The 21,455-nt window shown below is 39.7% G+C and overlaps 1 protein-coding gene across 1 annotated transcript; it reads right to left on the reverse strand.

The window, feature by feature from the left end:
- Positions 1-1,602: 1,602 nt before the first annotated feature.
- Positions 1,603-6,532, reverse strand: TM4SF1 (transmembrane 4 L six family member 1). Its single transcript, XM_010397477.4, has 5 exons — positions 6,248-6,532; positions 4,426-4,512; positions 4,188-4,336; positions 2,627-2,807; positions 1,603-2,000 (listed from the first exon to the last, which is right to left on the reverse strand). The coding sequence occupies exons 1-5, from the start codon at positions 6,422-6,424 to the stop codon at positions 1,986-1,988; spliced, it is 609 nt and encodes a 202-aa protein (XP_010395779.1). The 5' UTR covers positions 6,425-6,532; the 3' UTR covers positions 1,603-1,985.
- Between the last annotated feature and the right edge of the window lie 14,923 nt (positions 6,533-21,455).

Consider the following 21,455-nt stretch of genomic DNA (forward strand, 5'->3'; position numbering starts at 1 on the left):
TTGTTTCAGTTCTTTAATTGATTGTGTGTACCAGAAGAACAAATAACCATTATGCAAGAATAAAGGCAAAAATCTTTAAGTTGCATGGTAATTATACATGATTCCATTGAGGACTCTCTTTTCAACTTTCTCTCCTTCCACACCCAATTTAAACTTGCAGATAGTTTTTCAAACAGTGCATCTTCACACACAAAGACACCATACTACACAGATGCAAGGAATTTTGTGTGTATACACATGCAAATATTCTCCTTCCTCCCCCTCATAGCAGGACAGGACAGGGATAGAAACTACAAAGAAATGGCATTAAATGGCATTAAAGTCCCTCAACTATTTCTATGTATTTAGGTATGAATAAATGCAAAATTCAGGTATCCTGAGATTCTAAACACAAACTCTTTTCATCTGAGAATTCTTTTTCTGGTGTAGATATATGTGGACAATTCTGTTTTCACAGTTAACTTGTTTTTTTCAGGTATGTATTTGTACAGGGCAGACTTGACTGTGCAGACAGCCTGAGATACACCTGAACTTTCTGGCTACCTTTAAAGACCACCCTCCTAGTTACAAATAGCCTAAGGATGCACTGAAACCCACAGGAACTTCTTTTTCTCCTATGAATAGAAACTAACTAATGAGGAAAATAAGTAAGTAGTGGATATTTTGAACCAAACCACTACACTTATTTTCAAAGACAATATGAACACCTAAATTCCAAAACTGAGCCTCATTTCTTTGAAATAAAGAGCATGTCACTTTTTGGTTTTCACTTGAAAAATGTCATTGCCAGCAGAAATGCTGCCATGCTGACTTTGCCAGCAGTGCTGTTGGCAGCACATTATTCAGATGTACTTGTGATGAAACTCTAATGTGCTACAAGCTACACTTAGAGGTTCTTGCGCAGGACCCTACAATAATGACTTCAGGCTGATAACTGGTGAAGTCAGGTATTTCAGATTAATCTGTCTTCACTGACCTGAATTTGGACTGTATTCCTTGAATGCTGTGAGGCCTGAGGGTCTGCTGAGTGAGGTGAAAAACAGGAGTCCTGTCCACATTTGTTTTATCTCAGGCCTGTAATGGAGCAATCAGGAGATGATCCCCCTTGGGAGGGCAGGAGGGGCTCAAGAGCTGGGCTCAGCTGTGCAGGGACCCCCTCAAGCTCCCTGGGCTGGCCATCAGTTGGGAACTGCCAGCCCTGACCCAGGACTAAGACTCCACGTGTGCAATTGTGTCTGTTGTTGAACCCTTATTATGAACAAACACCTGTTTCAGTAAATGAGCCAAACCAAGCAAGGAAGCAGTTCCCACTCTGGCAGAGACTGCTGGAGAGGAAAAACAGGTTATAACCTGACTGCATTAAATCCATATTCTCATGCCACCACGGCCCTTTACTCCAAGACCAGACAAGCAGTGTTTCAGCATGGGCAGGGAAGGAATCACTGACACCTTCTGGGTATTTTTAATACAAATCTTTATTTGTGAAATACAGGGGAAGTTCAGAAAAAATCCCCAAAAGCCCTTAATCATCCACATTTTACTGCTGCTTTGGTTTTGGGCCAGCTGACCAAAACCCAGTATTCACTTTTATCCAGGCTAGACTAGATTTGGTTTGTGTTCATTCCAAGATCAGAATGAAAGAGCAACTTTATTGGGAAAGCAGTACAAAGTACAGCTGTCGTGTCAGTAGAAAGAGAAAAATAAATAAAGCCACTTTAGTGACCTATGTTCAGACTGTTGCCTGTACCAAGATGAAATGAACCAAAGAAATTCAGGATACATTTTGCCTTTAGGTTTAGGCAGGTTAGTGGAAAACCTGCATATGACTCCAGCAACAAAGGCTGGCCCCAAGTCAGTTAAATTCATGGCAACAGCACAGCTTGACAACAATGCATATTTCAGCATGCATGGAATGTTTTAAAAAAAATCCACAGTATTTTCATTACAGCACACACATGCACCGATGTCAATGCATTGTCAGGTTTCTAGCAAACATATGTCTGTGGGGGGAACAAAAAGAAAGAAACATATTAATGGAAAGAATGCTAATATTGTATCCAACTAAAAATGCAAAAATTAACCTGACCACATTTAGAAAACCATAGCATAGCTCTTCTATACTGCAGTTAGAGCCAGGAAGACAGGAGGAAGAAAACAATAATAGCTTTGAAAGAGCCCCAACACTCAACTATGACAATTAAAAAGGTGAAACACATGCTTACCTACAGTGTGCAATATAAATTATATCTGGTTCATACTTTAAGCCACGGCACCACACTATGCAACAACAGTTTAGGCAAAGACCACAACCACCAGGAGATCTGTATCTCAGTTTTTTCACCTATACAGTGCTGATGATCACATGTGTCACTGGACAGAAAAAAGCCCTCTAGCTCCTAGCTCTCATGCAGATTAACATGACTGTGACAGCTGAGGAATCAGCTGAAATCATGTGATCAAACACTGCATGAAAATTCTAATCACAACAGGGCTATAGAAACAGCTGCACAGGGAATTGTTGCTTAAGAATACCTAAAGAGTAACTGCTGAGTAAGACTCCACAGGAGCATAAGTAACAAGTTTCATGTTCATCTAAGAAGCATGGGTATATCTACAAATTACTTACCTCCTCATGACTGCAGCACAACCCACACAGTCCTCCAAGAATGCCATTGATTATCTGTATGAAGCACAGAATGAATTCTATTCCTCCCAAAACAAGGAGGATGGAAAAGAGGGTGACGTTCCACTGCACGATGTTTTGAGGTTCCTGACATTCAGACCACTTGTTATACTCAAACAAGTACCTGTACACAGCAATTAAAAGCATATTGCATTGTGTCAGAGTGGGATACGTGGGATACTTACCATATACTAGAACCAAATTATGTCTAGTCTGTAACTGCATCAAGGATATTCACTCTATAGAGTCCCAATAGGCTAGGTTCCCTTAGGAATAAATTCCTAATAGAATAGAAAAAACAATGGTTTACTCCATGCAAGGTTAGTTTGGTTTAGGAACAGGTTGAAATAACAACCACACATTTTTGCTAAGTCTTAATTCTTTTAAAAAAATAATCTAAGCTATAAAGGCATCATTTCCTATTGCTGATTGAAGTGAGGCACAAACTCAAGAAAGCTGAAAGAGTAAAGGTTTCTCTCAAAACAATCACAGAGTTTTTCATGACTGGGCCTTTTTTCTAAAGATAGCAGTCACTGATCTGAGGCAAATGGGTCACTCTCCTGTGCTGCTGTCTTTGGGCCCTCACATGCTTACTTGGATGAGCCAAACACAGAAGAAATTTGGAGGGGTACTGCAATATTTAAGGTGTTACTGCTCATTCACATTTTGGGAACAACAGCACTTGCCTTCAGCAAGGATTTAACCTTGTTCTTCTACACTCAGTCACAGTAAGGAGGATGGAGAAGGAGGAATGATACCTCTTGAGAGAGATACAGGTGAAATATAAAATTCAAACTCTACTGCAAAGAGCTTTATGTGGCTTCTTAGTCCTCCAACTGCCTCTAGTCTGGCATAAGACATAAGCTGTTTCTAGATACAGCCTTGAGGTTGCAAAACATACAAACACTTTAAAAGCATGCCATGATATAAACCGTATCAGGATTTATGTGCATTAATGGGGAATAGCACACTGAGACCTTTTTTGCAGGAGAACCCTAATTAGGGATCATTAGGAGCTTCTTGCCCTCTCTGCCCTGCGGTGTACAAAGATCCTTATAAACCTTCTCAAGTTTCATTTATGAGGTTCTATGCCATTGTCACTTATGTGGGCATTGTGCCACTTTACGCTGGTGGAAAGCAGCTTCAGAAGCAAGTCTGACAAAACAGATTCTTACACAAATCATAAGACACATTTCTTAACAACCACTATTCCTAGTTCGTAAATCCTTCAAAGTCCTAAAACTTTATACTTTGTTAGAGATGTTCATGGACATGAACAGTATATGATGTATAGATTTAATTACCTATATGTATTTCCATTGTTTTGGTTTTACACTGTAGCAGCGAGGGTATCTGATGCCATTTGTTAAGTTCTTAGTAAGTGAGAAGGATAAAGTTATGAACAGATCTTGGTATATGGTTATTGGACATTGCTGAAAGGTACTGGAATAAAGCCCATGTGTACACGGGGAAGATACAACATCCTCATGAACAGACAACTTACCCCCCAGAGGAGTCAGTGAAAGGATAGATCCAGTTTCTCTCTAGGTGTGTAAAACAATATGGTCCTTGAGACAAGCCCAGTGCTGAAATGGTTATACAGTATCCAGAGCCAAGAATCCCAACAAAGGCTGCCAGAACTGAGGACAGCATCTGCACAGCAGAGGTAAACATGAGCTTTCAGTACAGCCATCGCCTTGTCTTTGGGATTACCTGGGACTGGGGTATATGGGATTGCTTACCACACAGCTCTTTCCACAGCCCTCATGGCCGAAGCACCCACAGTCATCACTGTGAAGCCCAATGAACACCGCAGCTGGAATGAGTACCTGGATATGGAGCAAACAAATCACACTATTCCTTTTGGTTGCACAGAGAGGGCAGATAAAACGCAGTCTTTGAATTGCATTCATTTATGCTGCTTCTTGCCAGTCAGCCTGTACAGGTGATTCAGCTTTACTCCTATTTAACACAGTAGGCATCTTGCTACTGACATCTCCAACATCAAAACAGGTATATTTCTATTGCCACTTTGTGTATGCACAGCACTTAAGCATAGAAAGAGACAGTTGAGGTACTGATACATTTCAACTATTTCAGCTTTAAAAGTTTTTGTTCACATTAAAGGCTGTATAATAAAAATAAAATGCTTTGCAAAAAAAGGCATTAACTTTATTCCAGTGAGGACTACAAAATAACTTTTTTTGCAAAACAACTACTGCCAATATACTTGTTGCTTAAGAGCAATTATCACTGCCTGTGTGACAAACCAGTCTGACTAGAGTAGAAAGTCTAGTAAAATTTTGCTCAATTCAGACAAACATCTCATTACAGACATCTACTTTTTTCCAAGATTTCACGACCAGTTTCCAGTGACAGAAATGCAAAGTAACAAAGCAGAAGCTATCCATGAGAAACATAAAGCCTCCATACTCCAGAGCTTTTAGCATAAAATCAAGAATGAATGGAGCTGATTAAAAAGAGGATCCTCCCACCAGCAATAATAGCACTTAACAGTGTCCACTTATAAAGACTCTACACCCAAGAGTACCCCGGAAAACCATAAAGAAAGAGTAGAGAGTTATTTGCAAACTCCACAGACTTTCTTAAGGAGAAACTAGAATAAGAACTATACTATTGAACAGACACATACTTGTCAGCCCTCACTCTAACCCATTGCTGAGTCCCAATGCTTCAGGTCCAGAAGAGGTTGTACAAGAGCGCTGCAGGAGAAGTTCCATTGATTTCACTTGTATTATTCTGTGTGTAAAGCCTAGTCTTTGCAAACCCCACTCTAGGTCCCAGTGGGGCTGTAACACAGCTGTAAGCACCTCTCACTACACAAAGCACCTTAGCATGCAATTTTTTTCAATTTGTGATTTGTGGACACCTTGAGATCATAGAATCATAAAGTGCTAAGAATTGGAAGGGACCTATAACCTATTTTTAAGAAGACTTCTAAAAGCAGATGAAAAAGGAAGCCTGGAGTTAGGGGTCTTAAATATGCTACAGTGTGGTCCACAAAACTGAAAAGGTAGAAAATAAGAGCTTCAGATTAATGATATCCTATAATGAACACACTCAATCCTTGCATCCTGTTATTCAAATGCAAAGCTTTGACAACTATCACTCAATTCCTCTGAATAAATAGCTTAGGCAGAGAAATAACTGTCAACATGTCAGATAATAGAAATTAAGGAACTGTATCTAAATGCTCATTAGTTAGGGACATTTAAAAGGAGAATGGCTCAATAATATAACAAACTTAAGATTTAACCCTTTATGCAAACTGTTATCCACTGAGAGGCTTGGTTTCACTTTTGCATTTGGATTCTGTGCCCCAGACCCTATGGTTTTTCAGCTTTAAAGTGCCATCATGTTGCAGATAAGATAACCAATAGTAACTAATAATAGATATGGGATAATATAGCTCTTTTTTTATACAACTCCAGAGACTCTGGTTGACAAGATATTTGATGAATAAATTCAGGTAACCACTAGAGAAAGAGCAGTACCAAGTACCTCCAAAATAAACTTGAAAGAAGACACCAGGTTATTACTTACCAGAAAGCCTCCACCTAGAATGCCATGAAGGCACTCCACGTATTTGCTGAGGTGATGCTCTGAAGCAAATCTTGTTTCGCCATTGGGAAAATAAAGTAAAGTGTTGGCCACAATGCAGAGGAGGGCAAGGATGAGCAACTTATAACCAACACATCTAGCACATCTTCCAAAACACATATTCTCAGCTTTAAAAATCCTCCTCCAGCTTGTCCGATCCAACCTATCTCACACCCTTCCACACCTAAAAGAAGATCAGTGTTTATTCTCACCTCCTTAAATACCAGGGGTTACCTAGCTACCTGGATGACGTTTACAACCCTTCCTAACCACCATTCCCAATTGTAGAGTGAGAGAGCAAGCATGGCAGAATGCCACCGCCCTTTTTAAATGCAATAATTGTAGATGAACCAAATGCAATGAAGGAAATATTGAATACTAGGTGATTTCACACTAATATATGATGCTTTGAATAATCACTGGTGAACATGATTACATGTGAAAAACAGGCTTAAACCACAACAAAAGTTCTGTTGGGAACTGAAGGAAAAATGTTTTGTTTTCTTTGTTAGAAGCAGCTTTGAATTTTAGGTTTATAGACTGATTCAGAACAACCTGAAGCCAGGGAAAGACTTCGCTGACTTCAACAGCACTGAGTCAGAGTTTTGGGTATAAACAGAATAAGGTCTACAGCAATGAGGAGTATGTGGAGCAACCTCTCACTTTGCTGTCCTGTTGACGGAACAGAAAATCTCACCAGGACATTGGAAAACAAATAAAAGGAACAGGTAAGCTTCTTAGGAGTGTCCTTGTTCTTGCCATTGTAAGATGAGCTGAATTTAGATTAACAGTCAGTTACTAAATGGTTTGGTAACAGCTAAACCAAGCAAACACTCGTGAAAAATACTGCTTAAAAAAAGCAGGATTATAAAAGAGAGTCCGTGCACCAAATATCATGTATAGAAACACACACAAAAAGAACAATGCCAAGAAAGAAACAGATTTTATCCAAGGTTTCCAAATGGTGTTTCATGTACCAGTAACATTAATTTCCATAGTAAGTGGAGATACAAAGTGAGCTATAAAAATTAAGATCTAGCCTTTTCTCTTTTCCCTCATGCACATTTTGCTAAAACAGCCCAAAGACTTTTTCTTTGCACACAGCTCAACACAGAGGTGTGAGCTGCCAATGACCACTGCTATCATGTGACAGCAGGTAACTAAAATGCACAGGCCCAGACTAGATCCAGGTGGTGCTGCTGCCATCACCACAGTACAATGTAATTCTCATTGCAAAACCAGAAGCTAGACAAATGGAGTTTGGGAATGTACAGGATATTAGAAAACTATAATGAAACTTTTAAAAAATACTCATTCAGGTTTCTTTTTTTGAACGTGGGGTAGGGTGTGTTTAATTGCTAAATAACACAGTAGACATAAGCGAAGTCAAGCCCATGCTATTCTTGCAAGAGATGTGAGCAACACTTATGCTGAGAAAGAGTGTGCAAAAATAAAAAGTGGGGGGTGAAGCAGGGGAAGAGAGCAGTCTGGTGCAGCTGTGGCTTTGTGATGTAACTTCTCTGAGTATTGTGGCTGCTGACCTTGGAGACTTCCTTCATTATGAGAAATATCCTCCAATTGTACAAACATAGGCTGGCCATTATTGTGTGCTTCACCTCTAATGACTAAAACAACCCTAAACATTATCCTGCAAGTTTCCTCTGCAGAAGAAAACGGACGCTCAGCTGAAAACTTCCTTTATTTTGTTGGGCTAAAAAAACCCCAAACCACTCCTTCCCCAAAACCCGCCACCCAATACTCTTCCCCCATCATATACCACACCAACATATCGCCTGTGGGACATGGATTTAAAACCCTAGCCCTAACCATATATTTGAAAACTGTTCTATTTACAACTTAAATAATGGTTTTCTAAATACTTCATTAAAAAAATTCACATAAGTGAGAACTTCCTATATTTAAAATCAATTCTATATTTAAAATAACACATGTGGGGCATTGCATGGGCATTGCAGGCTTCAGTTCGAACCAATACCTCTCCAACAATACACTAGCAGTTCAGATCACTCTCCGGTATAGAATCGTATTACAAAAGCTCAGATTACAAAAATCTTGAGCTTTCTCAACTTCATGTGCCTGTTTGCTTCATAAATCCTAATTTTACTACTTGGCAAAGTGAGAAGCAGTGGATTTTTGGAATGCCTTGTGGGCATGATGAGTTTTAAACTATGAAATATACTCACAGATGAGCAGTAGCCAAACACAAGATCTTCATTAATTTGAGAAAGAGCAGGGCCTAAACTGCAGCTTCTGACATGCTCCAGTACTATCAGGCATTGGAGTTTACACTAGAGTAAATAAAACCAGAACTGAGGTTTGAGTCTTTTATACGAGAATCATACTGTTTGCACTTGGAGAGGTGAGGTAATCGCTTACTCTCTTACAGATGCTTCCCCACGCCCCACAGGAAACTACACTATTTCTCTCACACAGGATGATTTCTGTAGCTCTGATGCCTATCGTGGACAAAGAACATGCATTAAAAGGCAATCCAGCATTCAGTATTATTAAATACAATAAAAGTCTAGGCTAAAGCCTAACTTTAGACTATAGGTCCAGCCCTCAGCTCTGGCTGAGAAGAACCTCCAGCAGTGTGGTACAGGAAGGACAAGATCATCAAAGAGACAGTGAAGCAAATTTGTGTAAGGTCCAGCAGGTAGGACCATTGTCAAAGACTTCCATATCCTCTCCTGGCAGGAGAGGTTCATAAACCATTACAACAACTGGCTTGTGTCCCCAAATCATCAGTTCTGCTGGTTAAATTTGTCAGCAGAGCACTGCTATGAAGGGCAGGACACTTACCCTTCAAGCCTGAGAAGTGGCTGAAATTGGATGCCTCGTCCAATTACTGAGGTGCTTATTAGCAGGGCTATTTTCACATAGAAGGATCCAGCCATCCCTCTATAAAACAACCCCCCCAACCTCAATAGTCCCTGTTGCTTTGGTTCTTCTGTTGCAGCCTGCTTCTGTCGCAAAATGTAAATGCTAGAAAGAAACTAATGTTTCCTGATGCCAAAAAGTGGAAGAACTCAAAACTAGTAGAAGAGCTCTCAGCATTGAAGCTCTGAAAGGTTGAGTATTCTCTAGCTTTCTGGATCTGCTTCTCAACCAGCACAAGAGCAACAGAAATCACTTTCTTCAGCTCAACAGAGTATTGGAAACATTCGCTATATTTTTGGACAAGTTTACCTACAGTAAAGACGATCAGTTTATCAAAGACTGTAAAAAAAACTCCTACCCAAACCCCACAAAACCACAGAATCTTAAAAAGAAAACTGGGAAGTATCATATTTCTCCTACAGAAACAAATTACTCCAACTACAACCACATCTAGCACTTCCATCCTGAACCAGATTCCCAAAAGGATTCACCATAATCAACAGAAGAAACTGAGCTGCAACAGCAAAGTGCCACACAAAAAAGGAGACTCCACTAATATATTTTAATAATCCTGGAAACACCCATGTCACTCTACTGAAGAGGAAATCAAGCAGGGCAGAGGGGAAGGATATCTGCAAAGTAAGTGTTGAATTGCTCAGACAGACCCAGAGCCATCACACCTGTCAGCATGCTGTCAAGAACAGGGTCAGTCTCCCCAGCTGGACACTGGGCATGTTACTACATTTGAACCTGCTGCACATGCACAAGTTAAGGCTCCTGTGCACTGAGGATGCCACAGAACCCTTTTTCCTTTGCCCTCCAGCACACTGTCAGAACATTCTGGCTGCTCTTCCCTTAATGGAAATGAGATTTCTATAGCTTGGCTATGCCAAGTTCCCAGTGTTCACCTTGTTAATCCTCCCCAGACTCAATGGTTTGTTGGTTTGGTTTTTTTTTTTACCACCAGAACAGGTTCTTATTCCTTATAATTAGACATAGGATGAAACATCTGCATCAGTGTTTTCAAGCAAATAAGCAAGCTCCTGACTTAAAGATGCCAGAAAGAGGGAAAGATGTTGCTCTACTGAAAAACGTAACAGGTTTCTTCCCAACAGTTTCTTCTAACATTCCAAATAGTCAGTCTTACTGTTTTATCCTGACTTTTAGACACCGTCAGCCACTGTTTGCTAAAAGACGCAATAGTGATCAAGGAACACAGATGAAAGAGACATATGAGAAATGTCTTCCAATGATCTTGAAGACAGTGGAAAGAAAGAAAGAAAGAAAGAAAGAAAGAAAGAAAGAAAGAAAGAAAGAAAGAAAGAAAGAAAGAAAGAAAGAAAGAAAGAAAGAAAGAAAGAAAGAAAGAAAGAAAACATTTGAAGCAAATACAATTTTTTTTACATTAATACACCTGGTCAGGTGTGAATCAAGGGGGCTTCACTAATGCCACTGCCATTTGGACACCCTATGCTACAGCTTCTACCAGAAAGTCTCAATATAACTTTTCTTTTCAGAATTTCTGGTCCCACCCACCATCAGAAAAAGGTTTAATGGAGTAAAGTGGATCTCATGGAAGCGCTGGCAGGATGTGGTAACTGTATGGACTGCAGGTGAGACACATCATAGGAAATAATAGCATGGGCTGCGCCGATTCATTTGGAAAGACTGGGCAACACAACACAGATTATTAATTCCCGCTTGTATTTGCTTGTAAGCTGTTCTCATTTGGTATTTTACTGTTTAATAGGTTGCTGCTCATGAAGGCCAATGCTAGCTCAGACAATTGCTGGGAACATACTGGAAATGTGTGGTCACCTGTTGGCTAAACTAAGGGCAGGCTCTTGGCCAGCTGTGCAGACAGAGCTCCTGGTGACCTTAGAACAACTCTAACTCCCTTTGACCCATCCATGCTGCCATCCATTTCTCAATGTCTAAATGATGCATTACCCATGTTTTCCAGCCATCATCCACAAAAACACTGTGCTGCAGTTGTAACTGTCCTCACTACCTCTCAAGTGCACATTGGTTGACAAACTCGACCTGGACGGCTACAAGAGGAAACTGCTCATCATGAAGTCCTTGGTGCCTATGGTCTCCTGGCCACAGACAGAAGAAAGTCTCCAGATTACTTTTATCAATTAGATCACAACTCCTCAGATGAACTAAAGAGCTAATTATGAGCACAAGCAACTACCTATTGTCATGAGAGCAATTACTCCTAACACAGCTGTAACACACATGCATGTGCTTGCTTGCTATCTCTGCCACCACTTTGAGACAGAAAACTGATCTGAACCAGAGAAGTAATCCTGGAGTGAGCGCTCACACTTCTATGTAACAACACACATTGACACATACAGAGAACATTTAATTTATTAACAATGCTGCTCTAAGAAGGAGTCAGCAACAATGCAACAAAAGTAGTTTTGCCATTTAACCAACCAGTTTGGAGACTCATAAGCTTACAATCAGGGCAGAGCTACCACTAAACGAGTGTATAGAAATTCCTCTCTTTAAAAAGGAACCCATAAAACTTGCTTAAGAACAACTATTACTGACCCAGGACTTGCAATGCCACAATCAAATAAACCACTTCAAACACTGTTTTCTGGTGACATACAAAAACCATGCTGTAGCCTGCATTCATTAATTCTTCCAACAATGTTATTATGGTAAAAGTAGGACATAGGACAAACAAATTCTTTTTCTATTTCTGCAACAGCCTCTGGGTGAAACCGTGGCCTTGCAAAATGGCCAACAAAAGTTTGTTCCCCTTGGACTGTACTATTTAAACACAGGTTTGCATTTTGGATTTCTAGTCTATCCCTAAAAGTATGGCATTCTTGCAAAAGTTAAACAAGTATGAGGAATTACCATCACTGCACTATAAGCATCCTCTCTTCTACACTGTGTGTTTGTAATGGCTGTATGGATCAGAAAACTGGCATTAGCTTAGCATACAAAGCCTGCATAGCACAGCACAAGGAACAGATGGTCTTCCAGCTTGCAGTGTGTCACTGATGTCTCCCCTCCCCTGCAGCAACCACAAAAACCAGACACTGAAAACATGGAACAAAAACTACCAGTGTTATGTCTTTGACTCTTGTGGTACAAAAGTCAGTCATTAATTACCTTTGTGTTTCTCATAAAGTGATCCTGTTGGTAGTGAACTTCTAATCCAGAAAAAAAAAAAATACTATCTCTATCATACCATGTACTTTAGATTGATAAGCTCAAAAAAAAGGAAAGAAAACTGAAAAGCAACAAAGTCATTGCCTGGGTTGTTTCCTTAGCATATGCTTCATACATTGCTCGTGCAGTCTTGCCTCTGGAATTAACCATTAGTGAGTTCATGTCAATTAAATATTTTAAATTATTCTTGCTGCACAATCCCACAGCTGCTGCTCAGCTGGGAACAGTCTACGTATTGATTCCACAGCAGCAGGATAGGAAGTGAATTTTAAATTTAACACGTCTTTCACATTAGCATGACTGATATTGCAGCATGTTGTATTTACTTGTGTATCTTTCAGCATCGGTAATAGCTGAATCAGACATCACAATCAGAAAAGCAAATCAGACATGACCACAAGACTCTTAAAAGATGATTTCCTAAACTGCAATCCCACCCTTCCATCAATCTTTGCTATCATCATTTAAATTGGAATTCTGAAATCCATTTAACTATATACACTCAGTGCTCTGAATCTTTGCTACAAGATGGTCCTTAAAATGGCTGTCAATCATAAAGCCGACTATTTCATGGTCATGTTCCTCCAAGGGGTACATCAAGACCTTAAAAATGCTACACAAAGGTAGTACATATTTTTAGTAGAACAGAATTTTTAGGAAAACCCCCCAAAAATATTAAAAATATTTTTAAAAACTAATAAAAAGAACCAATTAAAAACCATGATTAAAGAATTAATTAGTCTACAGAAGACCCTTTTTCATCTAAGCAATGGAGAAAAGCAGAAGAAAATAACATTCAATGCTAATTATGATTTAATTAATTCTTAGTCTTTTTTTAAGGTAACATACTGGAACAACACAACTAAGACCGTATTCTCTGTAAATCTACAAAACGTGTCTACCATGTGGTACTAGATACAGCACTCTACTGCAGCTGCTGTTTTCACAAGGTCTTTCAAACTCCCCGTCAAACAGATATGGTGCCATTCTAATGAAATGCAATTGGCTTGGGGGATGGGGAAAGACTAATTTCCTGAATTAAGACTTTTCTATTCTTTTGTACTATAATTACAGGTAAAGTAGTTGTGTCATTTGTGTACCAAAACATGGAAATTAGTGCTGCAGAAATACAGATGTGCTCATTCCAGAGCAGCATTCCATCACACAGCCATCTCCTCTGGGGTCAGATCCTGCCCATGGGACTTTCTGCCAGTCCCCCGAAGATGAAGTACCCCAAGAATTCCACCAGCTCCCTCTAGTGATAATGAGGTTGTGACCAAACAGGTTCTGCTGGGCCCATTCATGGGCCTCTGCCTCCAGCGGCCTCTAGCTCTCAAGTCTTCCACAACAGCACCTGAAATACTATCTCCAGGTGAGAGGCATCTGCCTTTGGTAGAAGAAAACAATGCTCAGTAACAGCTCCTGGTGGCACAGGATCCAGGCGCAAGGCACCCTTATGGGAAGAGGAACTGAACTAAGGCATCATGCCCACCAAGTCAAACCTTGAGGCTTTGACAGGACAGGATTTGGTTCAGGTGCTAGTTCCAAAAGAGAGTTCTTCCAAGAACAGACTTATAAATGGTAAATTAAAAACCAAAATAAAGCAACTTTCATCTTTTACAGATCTTCACAGCAGAAAAGTAGCCCTGCTCTGTGCTCTCCATAAGCACAAAGGAAACAAAACAAATTGGAAGTTTGCACTAAAGGTGAGGAGAAAAAAACTCAAAAAAGCAAAACATCACAGCCTTTCCCCAGCATCTGTGCTGAATCAGGTGGAATTTTCCTCCAAAAAGTCAGGCACTGTCTTTGAGGAAACTGCAACCATGTCAACAATAGTACTTGCCTGTCAGGCAAAACATCCTGGGCTTTTTTGTGTTACACTCCATTGACTCCCAGGATTTAGATCAATTACACTCTGCTCGAAGATGAAGACATAGGGCTTACTAAAGGAGCACTACTTAGAGGCATACTAAGGGCTCAAGGAAAATTAAGATGTGTCCTGTGGAACCATTACAATTACAGAGCCATTACTGCATTCTTCATAGGCAGACTTTGTAAGTGGGTTGCTGGTTAATCCAGCCTATGATTAATGTGCAATGAATATAAAATATTACCACAAAAGAAATTAGTTTCCATTCAATTTTCACTACAATTTATTATTATTATTATTTTAATTATTAAACTCTTCCTATCTCAGCCCATCAGTTTTCTTGCTATTAACCCTCCAACTGTCTCCCTATCCCATCAAGGGCAGAGTGAGAAAGCAGCTCTGTGGGGCTGAGCTGCTGTCTGGGTTAAACCATGGTAAGTATCTAAACAGTGCATTGCTAAGTAACACTAACAACAAGGTTCTATTAAAGTTTACTGTTAGGAAGTTGGTCTTGACAATGCTAGGATCATGAATGAATGAATGAATTAATGTTGCCAAGACAGAATCTCGATCTTGTTTTTAACTATTTAAGATTATAAAACAGTAATCTGAAAAACATAAGACATTTCTACTTTTCTGTCAAAATAAAATGAAGACCTAATATTTATAGGCTCATTTTGCAAAGAACTCAAAGATCATCCTTAACATTGTAAATTATGTTTACAAAGAGCAAAAAGAAAAGTAATCACCATTGGTTAGAGCATATACAATTGTCAGGGCTATATAACCTTGCACAGCTAATAGAGCCACTTTATCTTAATGATAAGGAGTCACAGTACCTTAGAAGTCATGAGAGACACTTCTATCTTTCCTTGCCTTAAAGAAAAAAGGCTCAGCTGTGGACACAGCACCACAAGAGTAACTTCACCAACCCTGCATTTGCATAGTTCTGCATGGAACTATGGCACAAGGCTGAACTTAGATTGTGAACTATAGACAAAAGGCTGATCTGCTGAGGCTAGTGAAAGCGGGCAACACCCTCATCTCCTGGACTCAGCTAACACACACCTGTCAGTCTGTCCTCTCCTGGAATCTCACATCTGCTCTGCAGAATAAGAAAACAGGCAAAAGAGGTTGGAACTCCATGCCTGTTCTCCTTTTGCACCAAGAAGGCTTTGTGCGAAACAAAAATGAGTTCCTTTAGTCAGGCAGAGTTTTACATTAACAGAAAATATATATTTTTTTAAATGTGAAAAGTAACTATCCTGTCGTGTAAGAGTAGTAGAGGTTGGATTCTCTGATCATCTTCTCAAATAGTCTTCACACCCACTAGAACATGTTTTATTGCTAAGTACTTTCTCACTTGTGGTCTAAGTCCTTAGCTATCTGGAACCAGTCCTGTTCCAAAGCCCATGCAGTTGGATTTGAGTAGAGAGCAGGCCTCAAGGCAGCTCGAGGATCCACCACGTAAAGCAATTAATCTCAGTTCTAATGGCAATACATTTTCAGAGCTAGATTTTCTGCTGCTTGAAATGCAGAAATAAAACTTAGCACCCATAAAAGTTCTGTCTCCATTAAAAATTAACTACTATATACCTGTAAGATGAAACTTACCCCCATGTTGTGAATTGTCCTACTGGAACCAGAGGATATATTCATACAAATGACAAAACTAGGATCCTAATCCATACTCACTTTATTAAAGCAAAGGACTGTATTAGGCTAGACACCTCACACTAGTACAGAACTGGAGAAAATTTAAGGAGAGCAATTCCACGTTGGTAGTATAAGCCATAAGGAAGTGGCCTCAAGTTGTACCAAGGGAGGTTTAGATGAGATATTAGGAAAAATTTCTTAACCAAAAGGTTTGTCCAGCCCTGTGGTGGAGTCCCCATCCCCAGAGGGATTTAAAAGTTGTGTAGATGTGGCACTTGGGTACATGGGTTATGGTGGCCTTGGCAGTGCTGGGGAAATGGTTGGACTCAATGGTCCCAGAGAGCTTTTCTAAACTGATTCCATACATCTATGATAATCTGAAACAATTGAGAAACACCAAGGTTTAGATGGACACTTGGAAATTATAGGTGTTACCATATGAAAGACAAAATACTATATGGAGCCAAAGTCCTCTAATAGCTATATGGAGCCAAAGTCCTCTAATAGCTATATAATATCTATATCCATAAGACATTTCAACTTTATAACTATTTATTTGTTATGTTCAAATACAATCCTGCCAATAAATTAAAGTAAACACTTCTATCTAAAGTACACAAACTCAGACTAACACAGCCTGGTACTTACACACATGGGAATTTCTACCTCTACATAAGTAATCACTGTGCTCATGGATTTTCTTATGTTTCTTTAATAAAGCTGTCATTATACGAAACACTAAGATGACTTTTAGCTACAAGATTTTACTAAGCATGGACCTTATTGAATTTAACCTGACTGCAAACCCCATTAGCCTCCAATATTTTATTTCTGCCCTTTAAACACACTAATGAAACAAAACCATTAAATAGAAAGATCACTGCTGACAGCCAGCTCATTGGGAAGCAGAACCACGTAGGTGGTATTTGGAGAGCTTCACTGTAGGGTCCTTCTTCCATGCTCTCCTCCACAGACACTGGTGCAGCTCCTGCCATGCTGAGCTCTCAGCTGGGGACAGAAATTCCAGGCCTGGACATCTGCCACAGAAAGCAGAGGAGTCTTGAGAGAGCTGCAGTCTTCTTTGTTTGAAGACAGGCTCCCTCTTCTCCCCTCCGGCCAAAGAAGACAGATTAGCTGGGATGCTGCTGGTACTGCACATGCTGCCCCATGTGATGGAGATCAGTTCTGAACAAAACAGCTGCCAAGAGGTACCAACACCTACAGACACAGAGACTTAATAGCTCCAAGCTGTGCCATAGCATCCATTTGCTTCTCTGATCATGCTGACTGAGATCTAAGGTTTAAACCAACTCTTTTTTTAACTATTCTCTGAATGCCCAAGCAAAATTTTTAATGTTACTGTTAGGCAAGAGGAAAATATCATGCAGTCATTACACAGTAATTTTTTTAATTGAACACTTTTTAAAAATTAGGTTAAGATATCAGTGCACCTCTTCCCTTTTTATACTTTTTAGCTGATTTGCAATCCACAGATTACTTGTTTCTAATAGGTCTTTACTGCTTTACTACTTTAACAATTGTTATTTTCTTCTTTCTAACTACTTTTAATTTTTTTTAAGTAGCACATAGGTATAGATGGACTAATGTTATAAAAATCCCAGGGCTAATGTTATAAGAACAAACAATTTTTTAGCCAAATTATTTAATGGAGACATACTTCAAACAGTTGTGAGGGAAGTCTGATAACCATCATATGTACAGAAGCAGATCAAAGTCTCCAATGACAGAATTCCTCCTCATACTGCAGAGTATGCAAGGGAAAAGAAAATACTTCTAAAAGTTAAACAGCTGAGAACACTCCTTAGCATCAGATCTGGGCAGGCTGTTTTTCTACGTACCCAACCCTTGTAAGGTCAGCACAGACTGAGATTGCATCAGTGAAGCTGAGTTCCACAGCCTCAGCCAGCACATGTGGAGTCAGCTGTGTTATGAACCATGTCTGAAAGCAGCAGCAGCAAAGGTACAATTGCATTAGATTTACCACATATTGTAACATGTCCCATTTTACTGCATAATAAAGAGCAGTAAAAAGCAGTGTGTATCCAAACATTATTCACATAACTCAAGGTACTAATTTCATCATATTGCTCACAGCATTGTGCAGTAGTTAGCAATGAGAAATTCTGAAAAGGTATGAAGTTGTTTATAAAAATCAGTTCAATCATATTGGAAATTTTCTTCAAAGTTTATTTTGTAGCTTGCAAAACATAGTATTTTCAACACAAAATTCAAAATGGTTTCATACTAAGAACCTCTCTCCAATAAAATCACACTTCGATTAGTAGTAGAAGACTATTCATTGTACAGTTTACTTGGACTGGAGCCTTGCCTTTGACCTGTGTTGAGGAATACTTCTTTTGAACTACAAGTGGCTGAAAATCTTTATGGATTCATTCTTCTGTGTTTTAATCATACTTTCAGAGCTGATCAGACTTGAGGAATTTCCCAAACATTCACACACCACAGAGAGGGAAAAAAGCTATTTCTTCCTGCTTTAAGCAAAAATAAAAGCATTATTAGAGTTTTTTATTAAAACCAGCAGAGTGAACGTATTTCTTCATAATACAAACTCCCAAAAGCAAGGTAGTGTTTCCCCACTTCTCTAAATCAATCTTTTAGAATAAGATACAAGCATTATGAATTAGCACAGTGTTCTGCAGCAGCAACCCAATTTGCCCAATCCAAGGTAAGTTCTAATACCGTCATTATTGCTACATGAAGGGAAATCTTGTTCCTTCACACAGAATAGATTTCAGTTGCAGATGAGTTACATCACAAGGCACTTGAAATTTGTTTATATGTAACAGTCAAAACAGTTCATGAGAAATATGTAAAGTTATGAAAAGCCCTTTTTTTACCTTCAGCACATAATCTCTAAATGACCTGTCAAAGAAAAAAAGCCTGGAGTGCCAGTCTGCTTGCTTGCAAGAGGACATCAGTAGAAGCAAGGTGCCCTGTAAATTCTGCCAAATGTACTCGCACCTGAACTTTTACTTTGTGGGAAAACTGTTACCCTAGTCTTGAGCACCCAGACCCAGATCCTTGGGCTGCTGCTGCTCTGCTGCACCGAGTGCCTCTCAAAACCTTTTGCTACTTGAAATGGCACATAAGAAGGCAGCACAGCCAGCATGACCTCCCTACTGATAAGGTGTTTGATATGAAGATGTGGTTAGTAAGTCCTCAGGCTGAAGAAGACCTGTGACTTACCTCATGCTGAGGAGGCATTTTAATTATCTTTTGTTAAGAATTGGGCACCCCAATTTTTTCTACATCTGTACTCCAAGAGCAGGGATGTTTGCTCCACTTTTAAAATGTGCCTCTGCACACTGATTTGCCCCAGCCTCCAAAATCCACCTCTTTTCTTTGACAGGATCAAGGCATGACCCACTCCACCTGGCCAACAACATACTCAAGCAGCCAGCTAAATCCATCCCAATGGAAGGAATTCCCTCTCCCTGCCGCAAGGCTCTGGCATGGATATCCCCACACCTGCTGGAAATTAATGTCTGTTCTGAGGTGCCTTTGCAGGTCTCACTATAAACCACGTCAAGACAGATCAAGCACTTCCCATTCCTCTTCCAGCGTACATGATCCTGACATCAAGCCAACCCAAATTATCTCGCTAAATCTACAAAAATCTTGCGAAGTTTTATGTCTGCTTTCAAAGATGCTATGTATCTGGATGTTTTGGTTTTAGTACTGCTCGGCACATGAATGTTCCTGCTTTGAAAACAGTCAATTCACTTGCCCAACAGGCAGCCCATTATGTTTAAGAGTCTGTCCTCTGTTGCTCAACTTGGACACAACTCCCATGGACGTAATTAAAAAGTTACCTCGAGTAAAGGCTACAGGCATGGGTGTGGATGCAGCCAGGTATTTCAAAATAGTCTCTGTGCGCCATGCTGTGGACTTCTGCTTCTTTCTAAAATTCTCTCTTAAGAGGAAATGGGTGTGCCACTGAATGAACAACTAAGAACTTTTTCCTGCGAGCCCTGGATTAGATGGAATGCTTGCCCTTGGTGTTACAGGATAATGCGTCTAAGAGGCAGGTGTGCCTGCTGAGAAAATGCAACTCATAACTTCTAATAAAAGCCCTCTCTTTTCCTACACATTTTGCAGCCCAACTATCATTATATAGCCTCACTATAAAACAGAACTGCACAAGTTTTCAGAAGTATGAGGAATACTAGGAAGTATAAGTAAGCAAAACTCAAATATCTAATCAGAAATAAATATCTAATAAAAAAAATCAAAAATGCAACTCTGCTTTTCTAAGCATAGTACTTACGAGGCATACCTAGACATTCAATCTTATCTACACCTTTTGGGTAGAAGCATTCCAACTGAAAAATAACTTGGGAACAAACTCTCCGTGTATCACATGCCCTAGAATATTATGTAGAACTAAACATGTAAGTCTTTATTTTTTGTGGGTTTTTTCCTATTATTCTTAATGCATTGTAACACCTGCTATGCATGTAGCAGAAATGCCTGTTATCAGGGATAATGATTGGAACAGTCAAGAAAACACAGATCACTTTTTAAAAAGCCTTTGTCTTAAAGCTCCCATATTTGTTACTTTTTGAAGACTAACAAAAGTTCTGAAAACACCTGTCTCCACATCATTACAGATATGACCTAAATGCACCACCACTAAGGAAGTATAATTTCTATGGCCTACCAACACTATTAAGACAATCTCTTGTTTTCAAGTGGAACAGGGCTAAAATAACTACTCAGTACAGACCATCAAGACCAGCAGCAGATTTCTCATCATTTGAATCTGAAAAGCACAGTGCATTCCTAGTGACTGCTTCCAGCATGACATGGCTGAACAAGCATGGGAGTTCCTTGGTGATTTCCACAGGCTCTGCAAGGGAGAAGTCGGAGCAGATACATCTGCCATCTGTCAAGTCAAAGCTTCAGACAGAAAGTCACCACCTGGCCTTGTCCCAGAGAGCATCAGGCAAAAAGGGTAGTGTCTTCAGAGAGGAAACAGATTGCTCCTGCATGAGCAGCACAGAACAGGGACTGCATAGAAACAGTGAAGGAACACAGAGCCAGGCTAAGCACCAAGAAGTTACTAACACCGCTAATTGCAGAGGAAGATCTCTGTGTGAGGGCTACATGTGTTTCCTGGAAAAACATACAGCTTGTATGTTCATGCTGAATTGTTGTTCATGATGAAAGTTGGTTGCAGTTCACACACCAAACCACAAGTAGATTTCAACTAGTGTATTGTGATTTTCAGCATCTTGAAATTTAGGTCATTTACTCTGTTGCCAAATAGAAATCAGAAATAGAAAAATCCATGCCCCTCAGTAACTTTCATTTAAAGACAGACAAAAACCAAAGAAAAGCACGCTATTAAAAGCCAGGAGTTTTGACAAAATCAAAGTGCATATCTGCTGTGTCTGGGAGCAACCGGTTCTACCTGTGAGCATAAACGTGGCTCTGAAACAGCTATTCAGCCAGAGCTTCTCCTGCTCTTGAATGCTAGAGAAATGG

The sequence above is a fragment of the Corvus cornix genome, chromosome 9 (genome assembly GCF_000738735.6).
Source record: "Corvus cornix cornix isolate S_Up_H32 chromosome 9, ASM73873v5, whole genome shotgun sequence".
In the NCBI taxonomy this organism is placed as follows: Eukaryota; Metazoa; Chordata; class Aves; order Passeriformes; family Corvidae; genus Corvus; species Corvus cornix.

Coding starts and splice junctions, on each gene's coding strand:
- TM4SF1 (XM_010397477.4), bottom strand. CDS start 6,424: ATGTGTTTTGGAAGATGTGCTAGATGTGTTGGTTATAAGTTGCTCATC. Junction 4,513..6,247: donor TTCTAGGTGGAGGCTTTCTG/GTAAGTAATAAC, acceptor CTCCATATCCAG/GTACTCATTCCAGCTGCGGT. Junction 4,337..4,425: donor GCTGTGGAAAGAGCTGTGTG/GTAAGCAATCCC, acceptor TCTGCTGTGCAG/ATGCTGTCCTCAGTTCTGGC.